Source organism: Mustela nigripes, chromosome 13 (assembly GCF_022355385.1).
Source record: "Mustela nigripes isolate SB6536 chromosome 13, MUSNIG.SB6536, whole genome shotgun sequence".
NCBI lineage: Eukaryota > Metazoa > Chordata > Mammalia > Carnivora > Mustelidae > Mustela > Mustela nigripes.
The window spans coordinates 135,573,245-135,583,543 of record NC_081569.1 but is presented as its reverse complement, the minus strand read 5'-3'; the positions used below and the strand labels follow the sequence as shown (position 1 = coordinate 135,583,543).

The 10,299-nt window shown below is 48.2% G+C and overlaps 1 protein-coding gene across 1 annotated transcript in view; it reads right to left on the bottom strand.

Annotated features, from left to right (window-relative positions):
• SERPINA4 (serpin family A member 4) overlaps nucleotides 1–4,848 on the bottom strand; it is a 9,522-nt gene extending 4,674 nt beyond the window's left edge. The window contains exons 1-2 of the mRNA XM_059371347.1: nucleotides 4,740–4,848; nucleotides 2,373–3,038 (exon numbers count right to left, since the gene is read on the bottom strand). Coding sequence (XP_059227330.1) covers nucleotides 2,373–3,021 — 649 coding nt within the window. The 5' untranslated portion in view covers nucleotides 3,022–3,038; nucleotides 4,740–4,848. The remainder of the gene's footprint in view (nucleotides 1–2,372; nucleotides 3,039–4,739) is intronic.
• Between the last annotated feature and the right edge of the window lie 5,451 nt (nucleotides 4,849–10,299).

Here is a 10,299-nt window from a genome sequence, read left to right as displayed (position 1 = left end):
AGCAGAGAGCCCGATGCGGGCCTCGATCCCAGGACCCTGAGATCATGACCTGAGCCGAAGGCAGCAGCTTAACCCACTGAGCCACCCAGGCGCCCTCTCCTTCCTATTTTTAGGGAACCTCTCACTCTCAGGCCGACAACACTAGCCCAACTGGAGCTAAGTCTCTTTCAGGAAGAGAGCACCCAAACCCTTCTTTATATTCAGAGCTTTGGGTAGATTGATGGTGTATACTATACATTTAAATTACATTGATGGTGTGTACTCTACATTGAAATGGCTCTATAAAATATTGTGCAGCCATTAAAGTGAGATCTAAATAACATTTTCAATAGCATAAAGCTGTGCGTGCACACACACATGCACACACACAAATGCATGTAAAACCTAGTAAATCTGAATGAAGTCTGTAGATTGCACCAATGTCAATTTCCTGGTTTTGTTTTTGTATGACAGTTATGTGAAATGTTATCTAACCTGGATGAAAGGTACACAGGATCTCTCTGGACTATTTTTGCAACTTTTTAGAAGTTTATGGTCATTGCAGAATTAAAAAGGTTCTTGAAAAGGTTTTCAGTGGTACATAAATAATTCCATGTGTAGAATGCAAGCGATGACTGATTTGGCTGAATTGTTAGTCTGGGACTGTTTTCCAGAATCTGTTCCCTATACATTCTGGATTCAAGGTGGTTACAATTGTGAGATTGGGAGGTCAATGTGAATACAACCCTCACATGATGAAGGTCTTTCCAGGAAGATTGGATGATGGACAGACCTAGTGGAGCTCTCTGTCCTCCAGGTTGTCCATACTGTCCTCCAAGTTCATTGTCCAACATTAGCACTCCAGAGCAATGTGTCCCTAAGCCACTACCAGGTGCCTAGCATCGGCCTCTCCAAAGTTCCCCCTACATGGACCCACATGGTGGTTGGATGTGCCTGGCAAACAGATCCTTAATAAGGTCCAAACTTTCACCTGCACCAAGGACTTGACTCTGCCCATCCAATGTTGTTTCCTCTAGGTCTTCATTTGCCTAGAGTTGAGTGAGGTCCAATTCCTATAACAATCCCCTTTCCCTTAATAATCATGGTGTCTTTGATCCTCTGATGAAACACTGATGATACACACTGTACAAATCTGTCCCCATGCTGTGATTTCAACTGTTAATATATGTGTGTGAACAGAAGACAGGAATGAATTAGGTGAAAAAGTTAACACTGGTTGTCTTAGGGTTGTAGGATTATGGGTAATTTCTATTTCTTTTTTATATCTTTATGTGGTTTTTAAATTTTTTTATTTTTAAAGATTTTATTTATTTGAGAGAGACAGAGATAGGGGCAGAGATAGTGAGAAAGAGTACAAGTGGGGAGAAGAAGGAGAAGCAGGCTCCCTAGTGAGAAGGGAGTCCAATGCGGGACTCAATCCCAGGACCCTGAGATCATGACCTGAGCTGAAGGCAGACTCTTAACTGACTGCGCCACCCAGGCTCCCCCTTTATGTGTTTTCAAGGGTCTTTGAAATGAGCACTGTTATCATTAGATAAATTACAATTACTCTAATTATTTATTGAGAATATATAATTGTCAGAGATTAACAAACCTCTTTTGCAAAGGGCCAGAAGGCAAATATTTTAGGCTGTATGGCAACTGTTTATCTCTGTGGCTGTGTGAAAGCAGCCAGAGACAATACATAAATGAGTGGGCATGGTTGTATGCCAATAAAACTTTATTGACTAAAACAAATGGCCCATCAGATGTGGCTGGGGGCAGCAGTTTGCCTATCCCTTTAGATCCTCTTCTAAGTAGTACACAAAAATGTCACATAATTTGATCCTCAAAACAAAACCTTGAAGGAAGGACTCTTATTATCCTTACTTCAAGCAAACAACCTGCCCTGCTTACATCATTGGTAAGTGACAGAGCTTCTCTATGAACCCAGCAGTTCACCTTATGCATTTCATACATTACTGTTACAAAGAAAATAAGAATATATGTCTAAAGGCATGAGGAATCTCAATACTACACAATCTTAAATACCTGATGCTCTCACGTGAATCTGCTAAGGATTGCTTGACCCTATCTGACCCCATCCATCCACTTTCTCTTTTTTAAATACTTAATCCATCCACAAATCAGAAGAAGAGAGAAGCTAGAGGATCTACCAACAAACCGAGTCTTACCTTTTTTTTTTTTTTTAAGATTTTATTTATTTATCAGAGAGAGAGAGCAAGCACAGGCAGACAGAGGCAGAGGGAGAAGCAGGCTCCCTGCCGGGCAAGGAGCCGATGCGGGACTCGATCCCAGGACGCTGGGATCATGACCTGAGCCAAAGGCAGCTGCTTAACCAACTGAGCCACCCAGGCGTCCCCGAGTCTTACCTTTGAAGTAAATGTAATTCACCAGCACCATTGTGATGTCCGTGCTAAGGTGGCTGACCAAATCCACAATCTTTCCTTGAGTTTCCTCTTTGACGTGGTCATTGATGAGCTGGGTGGTACCCACAGAATTGTGGAAGTCAGTGAGGAAGAGTTTGGATTCATAGAAGGTCATGCTGTCATTAAGAAATCCCGGAAGGATCCGCAGGTCCTGGCTCAGGAACAGGGCGTTGCCCATGTGCATCTCCAGCCCGTTGCCCGGGAGGTGGAGAGTGTGCAGGAGGTGCTGGAAGCCCCGGTGGATGTCCTGCTCAGACAGCTCCGTAAGGTTGAAGCCCAGACCCTCAAGGATCTGGGTCTGGCTGTGGGAGCGGGCCCCCAGGGACAGCATGGCATAAGAGGCAGAGATGCTCAGTGGGGAGAAGAATATGTTGCTCCCAGGACTTTGGGAAGCCATCAGGTGGTAGAAATGGAGAGCAAAGGCTGTATTGCCTGGGGCAATCTTGAGGCTGGGGGAGCCCTCACCTGTGCTTGAAGCCTCCTGATGGGGGTTGCCCGTATGTTCCTGGCGATAGTGCTCAGGGTTCACTTGACCATGACAAAGGACCAGCAGTCCGGCCAGAAGGAAGGGCAGGAGGTCGGCAAGATGCATCTTCTGAGCTTTCCCAACTATAGGAGGAAAGAGAGTACCCAGGCAATTCCCCTACAGAACACTCAACCCTACTGAGAAGTCGGGCAAGAGCAGCGTGATAAGTGACACCATGGACTTGTGCAGATGACCCTGCAGGAGGCTAGCAAACACCTGGCACTTTCCCAGAGTGTGGCAAAGATCATATTCTGCAGCAGTGCTTTAGATGAACAAAGCCTGCTCCACATGACCACCCCCTGCATTTCCCATCCTTCTCAGCTCTTTGAGGCACTCGCCTCTTTTCTCATCCCAGAGACTCCAAAAATGACTTCATCAGATCACCTAACTGGTAAGTGTCTGAGCTAGAGCACAAAGTCTCCAGACTCAGCCTGGAGCTCTTGTTACGATTCATGCTTATTCCTTCATCCCAGGGACCCACTGCAGCAAAACACCAAAGGTTATTTTAACTTCTACTCCACCAACACCCGTTGTGTGCTTTACAGTTTACAACATCATTTTAACACCATTTTGTTTGACCCTCTTATCTCGGTAAAGGTCAGTAGAATGGGCATTCCTACCATCTCTCCATGCAGATAAGATCTCTGATGTTCAAAAACTGATCTGTCCAAAGTCCCAGGAAAAGGACTGGTCTCTTCTCCTAGTAAATTTCACCTTCCCAAAACAGGGTGCTCAATTTTCCACACCAAATCTGCCCTGCTGCCCTGGTTCTCAGCCCCAAACCCGGTTGTCATCCCTAACCTGTGTCTGGCTCTCCACCGCCCCACCTCGTTCAATCTTTCTGTATGTCTGGCAGGGTCTTCCCATGACCCCTGAGCCTCTCCACTGCTGTGACCCTCACTCAGGCCTCCAGCGTCATTCACCCAGACCAGGGGTCAGAAAACTTTTCCTGCAAAGGGCCAGAGACTAAACGTCTTTGGCTCTGGGGGCCATACAGTCATGTTACAGCTGCCCAGCTTGGCTGTGTTGGCTGGGAAGAGGTCACCCACAAGGCATGCTTGTGTGCGGCTGGGTTCTGGTGAAATTTTATTTATGGACAATAAAATGTGAATTTCATATGCTTTTCATGGGTCACAAAATATTGTCCTCCTTTTAATTTTTTCCTACCATTTACAAATTTTGTATTTATTTTTATATCTTATATTTATGTTATATCTTGCATTCTTAGTTCAGGGGCAAGAAAAAAACAGGCAGTGGACAAGATTTGACCCACAAGCCACTGTTTGCTGAGCCCTGACTTAGACCACTGTTGCTTCCTACCTGGTCTTCTCTTCTGTTTCCCACCTAAGAGTTGGAGTGACCACTTCACGCACCAACTTCACACCCATCCCCAAAGCATGGCTTCCTACCAAGCTATAATACCTTCTCCTGCCCTAACCTTCACACGTATTTCTCTCTGGCTTTGCAGCAAGCTACCCAGAATTCCACTCTGCCAGGCACCCTCTGAAAGCACCTGGATCAGGAGCCAGAAGACCTGGGTCCTAAGTCAGGTGTGGCCTTGCATGAGGCTGTTTCTGGGCCTGGTACCAGTTCCCCCACTGGTGCAATGAGAAGGTTGTGCAATCACACTTAAGGGTCTTTCCAGCTAGGAGGTGTTACCTCTGGGTCATTCCTGGTCTTAGCACTGGAGTTCTTATGCTCCAGAAGCCCCAGTCCTGGGCAAACTGCGATGATTATCACCCTCCCTTTCAAGTCTCAACTGTGGCCCTCAGAGCGTTACTCACGGTCAGTCCTGGTATGGCCCCCGAGGCAGCTGTCTGAGTGCTACAGGAAGCCGAGGAACATGGCCTGGCTTTATGAAGCCCAGGAAGGTTGGCAGAACCTGTCAGCTCCACCAGCACTGCCTGCCACCTCCCCTATTAGGTAATTATTAATGAACAGATCTACGGGTACAGCATGGAGTCTCGACACAGAGAAACTCCCCTGAAAGCTGTCTCTACCCTCTCAGGGATGACCCCCCTCCCTCCAGGGGGACTCCAACAGAGTTCGCCCCTGGCTGTTTATGTCATGCACTGAGGTTTACCAGGCACATCCTTCTCCCTGAGGCCCAGGGGGCTCGTTAGTAGATGTGGTCTGCACGGTGCCTGTCATTGGCCATGTGAACTCAGGCACATCTATTCCCTTCTCTGGGTTTGTTGGGCCCCCCATCCCATCCACCACCACCTCTTATAAAATGAAGAGGTGGACCAGACTAGGGGCAGTGAACCCCAGTGCCTTCACAAACCTGGTAAGGCTGCTTCCAGGGTGACATAATGAGGAATGGTGGGCATGAGGAACTAGAGAGGGTTAGCTCTCTGCAATCATCAGGACCCATTAGGAGGGGTTAGATCCTTCCATGGGCCTTCAGTTTGCAATCCTGGACTATGTGATTGCCCAGACACCTTCCAGCTTTAAAGGTACATGAGTCAGTGACAGAACCCTCTGAGATGCCACATTTTGGCCTTCGAGGACAATGCAACCCAGGAGCAGGGGTGGCATGGGGTAGGAGCAAACCCCTCCATGGGCCAGGAATCCAACTGCACACTTCCTTTTTAATTATGGATCTCGAAGCTGCTTTATGTACAGCGATTGGTGAGCCTGGCACCCTTGGACCATTCGGGGGCAGTTGAATAGGGGGTGACATATAGCTGTTTCTTAAGCCTGATGGGGGTGGAAGAAATGTGGCCCTTTATGTCCTGAATGAGATGCCCTTGGCATTCAGGATTCTGTTAGTTGGCTTTTCTGAATGTGTCTGCAGGAGCTTGGGGCTTTGACTTCATTGGAATGTGTACCACTGAGCACCAAGATGGGCTGGGAGCCCAGAGCTGGGCAGAGCAGTGGCAGGGGCAGTACAAGCACAGGCTTGGAGGCAGCTGGCCTGAGGTCTCCATCCCAGCCTGTAGTTGGGCTCCAAGAAGTTCAGGGGCCACGTCCAAGTTCACACGACAGATATGCGTCAATACCAGGGCAAGAGAGGAACGTGCCATGCCAGGTAAGAGTGAAAACCCATTACCCACTTGCGTCCTCCTCTGTCACCACACACGTGCACACACACCCCAGGAGGAATGTCTTTATCCCGTTTTACAGATAAGAAAACAAAAGCACAGAGAAGTTGCCAGCTCAGATTCCAGGGTTAGAGCAAAGCCCGTGTTCTTTCAAAGTCTGCTTGGAGAAATCTGCTGTTCTTCTCGAATAATAGCTCTGGTTTTGTTCTCAGCAGCAACCTACTTGCTAGAACACATGTGGCACACAGTAGGGGCTCCAACAATAGTCACTGAGTAAACGAATGAAGGCAAGATGGTGATGGGTTCTTGAGCATGAAAATCAATTATTCCCTTTCCGAAATCTGCAACTTGGGTTTTCCTTCCTTAGCCTGGCTTCTGCAGTGAGTTTCAGCTTGATGAAGCAGATTCCGGGGGGACAGTGTGTGCTTGGGACAGCTGGAAGGACATGTGCCCTGAACCCAGTGTGAGCTCATGGGGACTGCCCTTTGGCTCCTGGACTCTGCCCCTGCAATGGTCTGGACAGAGCTGGGCTTTGAAGTCAGACAGACACGGCTCTGCTGAGCTGGTGAACCCGGGGCAAATACTCCACTCTCTGAAACTCACTTCCCTCTCCCTTCAAATCAGGAGCAACCACTAATCGGAAAGGCAGACGTGAGGGGAACGGGCATCCCCAAATGTGCTGGGCTCCCCCTCCCGCTCAGTGGTGTTTGTTTCCTTCTTTCCTCCTGGATTCTTGCAGAGGCGAAGCTCAGGGACTGCGGGCCCTCAGTCCTGGCCCCGCCACCAGCTGCGTTAACTTCCTCCGCTTCTCCTCTGTAAGCCGAGGGCAAACATTGTTCCAAATCTCAGGCTTGTCATGAGACGTCAACAAATTCGTGTCTGCAAAGTGCTTAGAGTAAGTGTCGGCAACAAGGGTGTCATGTAAGTGGGAGTTATTGTCGTCTTACTTTAACAGTTTGTACACTGTTCACTTATCCCTAAATGTGTAAATACAGCTAAATCCGTGTTTTTAACTTTTTTTGCATTGTGGTCCTGACATCTCAAGAAAGCCCTGGGCTCTCTCTCTAAAACATGCACATACTCTCAAATTTTACAATTTAGGGAGTTTCTTGAATTGCATAAAGCCCGTGGGTTCCCTGTGTGCTAGGAGCCCTTTGCTCCCACAGGAAGCATCCCGCAAAATGCAAGTGTAAAAATGACCTTGAGATCCTTAAAGGAGTCACTGCCTGAGAGCCTGGAGGATAGGGACCGATGGCCGGCAGCACTGGTGGCAGGCCGGGTTCGGCCACTAGCTCAGAGCTCACTCCCACCCAGCATCTGGCTCCTTATCCCCAGGCCTCTGCATGAGCATAAGGAGTGTGAAAACTTTGCAAGGTATATCCCAGAATGCCAGGAGTTTCTCATTCATTGTCTGTGAGGTCCAAGAGGGCCACAGATCATGTTACAGTCAATTGCATCTTTCTGTCAGAATAGGACTGGCCTATAGAAGATGCCTCGTAAAAGTCAGGGAATGAATGAGTGAAGGAATGAATGAATGGACAGCAGAGGCTCTGCCCAAAGCTTGGGTAGGGGTGCGCACCTGAAAACAGCAATGATCTCAGCAAGTTCCTTGACCTGGAAGTCCAAGGTGGAAGTGGAGAAGCAGGGGGTAGACCATTTATCTCTGCCCCCAGAAATGCTAATGGATTTCACTGCTCCATGTGGGGATGCTGCAGAGGCAGGGTCAAGGTCCCCAAGGGGTAGCTGCTTTCCCAGCATCTGAACGGTGGCCTGAGCTGTCCCACAGTCAAGAGTCTCACTCCCTTGGGACCCTCCCTCTGTCATTTTGCAGCTTGAGACCCAGTCCTTTGTGGATGTCCTGGCATCCCAAACCATCACAGGTGTACAACGTAAGCTCTCCTTCCTCCTCACCCTTCCCGACTCCTTTCTCATTTCCTGGACTCCAGTGGGAGCCAGTTTCTTACCCTCAAAAGAGGCTGTCATTGTTTTTCAATGGACGTTCAATGTAATAATGGTTGCTAGGAAAAATTGGGAACGTACGAAGTCTAAAGAAGAAAAAAAAATCATTTCTAAAGTTGTCACAGTTAGATTTACCTTATTTACTTCCAGTCTTTTTAAAAAAATGGGTGTGTGCACATACAGAATATCAACAGCGAGGCTCTTCCCGTCTTGGTTTTGATGGAAGCACAAAGACTATTAGTGATACAGTCCAGAGGACTTTCTACCGTGCATAAATTTCTCAAAAAGGGGTCAAGAGCTGGTCTCCTGATGCTTAAATCCTTTATTGGCCTGAATGAAGATTTAGAAGTGGGGAGAAGGTGCAACCAGCAGAGGGATTACAGGGGAGACCCCCTGCCTCCTCCCTGTCGATACCGGTGGGGTCACGGTCTCAAGGCCAGCTTCGTCCTATCCTGGTGAGGGCCCGATTCCTGGTTCGCAGACAGCAGCTTCTTGTCATGCCTGCACATGACGAAAGACAAGGGAGCTCTCCAGAGCCTTACTTTTAAGGGCACTAATCCCATTCACAAGGGCTCCACCGTCCTGACCTAATCACCTCCCACAGGCCTCACCTCCTGACATCATCATCTTTGGAGGCCAGGATTTCAACCTGTGAACTAGGGGAGGGCACAAACCTTCAGACCACAGAAAGGGCCTTCCATGGGGGCAATTATAAACACAACGTGCACCCTTATGGTTAAGAGGGGACCAGTGCGCTGAGGCCTGTTACTTGTCTGAAACATCCGCCAGGTGCCGCTGGGCTGGTCCGACTTCTGGGGACTCACAACGTCTACTTCCTGTTCCTCTCTGTCTCATCACTTCCTGCCTGGCTTTGAGCCAGGTGGATACGCATGCACCCATGTTATGTAGCACCAGTAACAAACCACCCCAAATTCAGGGGCATAAAAGAACAGCAGGCATTCAAACCACCACATCTTATGTCCCTACTGGACTCTGGGCTCTTTGGAAACAGGGTCAGGATTTTATTCATTTTCCCCTCTGTGTCTGTCCTCTTCCCTCTAATGTTCGATGCTCAGCCCAGAACAAGCCCTGTGTGAGGGTCTTGTGTTGGGTGGGTTAATCATGTTATGCTATCATGGGATCCTACAAAGTATGCTTTCTCCTACTAACTGGAAGAGCAAGTTAAGGCCAAGAGAGATTAAATATCTTGCTTGTGGTCACTGGTACACGGGAGAGCTGGGGTTGAGCCCAGGGATAACTGATTCCAAAGCCCAAGATGATAGCCTCCACTTTTGACTCTTACTCATAGAAATGGGGTGATTAACCTTTGCATAGCGGTCAGCCAGTGCCCACAGTTTTCTTTAACTGGGCGATGCTGGGAACTGACAGACACTGAGGAAGACATCCTCTGTGACCCTGACCTTGCTAATTCCTGAAGCCACACTCAGAGTCACAGGATGGAGACATCTCCCTGGTAAGACCACACAAGAGGCTGGGAAACTGAAGGATTCACTTCTTTTTGCCTAAGACTGACATTCCTCAAAATATGGGCTAGGGTCCTCCATAAGTAGGTACTTGCTAAAAGCGAAGGACCACAGGCTTTCCCTCAAGTTTCTTGAATAAAAATCCTGGGGCTGGTGTAGAGTGGGTTCAGGAATTGCATTTTCATGAGTTCCCCCAAATGAGTCCTGAAAAAAAAAAAAAAAAAAAAAAATCACCCAATACTGGAAGCAAGGACTTTGCGGGGCGTAGTCCCTGCGGTTTGACATTTCACCACGAGAGGGCGCGCCACCACTGCTTAATTGCACAGGCGTCTCTACTGTCAGGCATTCCTGTAATGCTTAACTCAGGGCTTTGGTTGAAAAAAAGGGTTTTGTGTTTAGGAAAGCACAGCTGTTCCTCTGCTATTCTGAAAAAGCATTAAAGCTAGCTCATTTAGCCAAACGCCTCCTCTTTCAGGAAGGGACGGTACGTGTCTAAAGCAAGTAAATGGTCTCAGTTGAGCAAGCAGAACTGGTCTCAGAAAACAAGGCACAGCCCTGCACACACTACCACAGACCTCGTTCCCCTCTGAGCTCAGACCTGACTGCAGGCTGAAGGAGAAATAGAAAGACCCACTGATCCTTGCATTCATGTATTGACTTGCTCAATCATTCTAGCTATTTACTGAGCTCCATCATTGTGAGCAACATTATTGTGGCATCCCTTGCAGTCCCGCGGGAGGGTAGGCAAACACTCAGCTATAGCCACATGAGTATGCAGTTCTGAAGGGGAAAGTCAGGAGTTGGCATTGACCGTACAGGGATTTGCTGCCACCAGGGGAAGGAGGTGGAGATTAGGA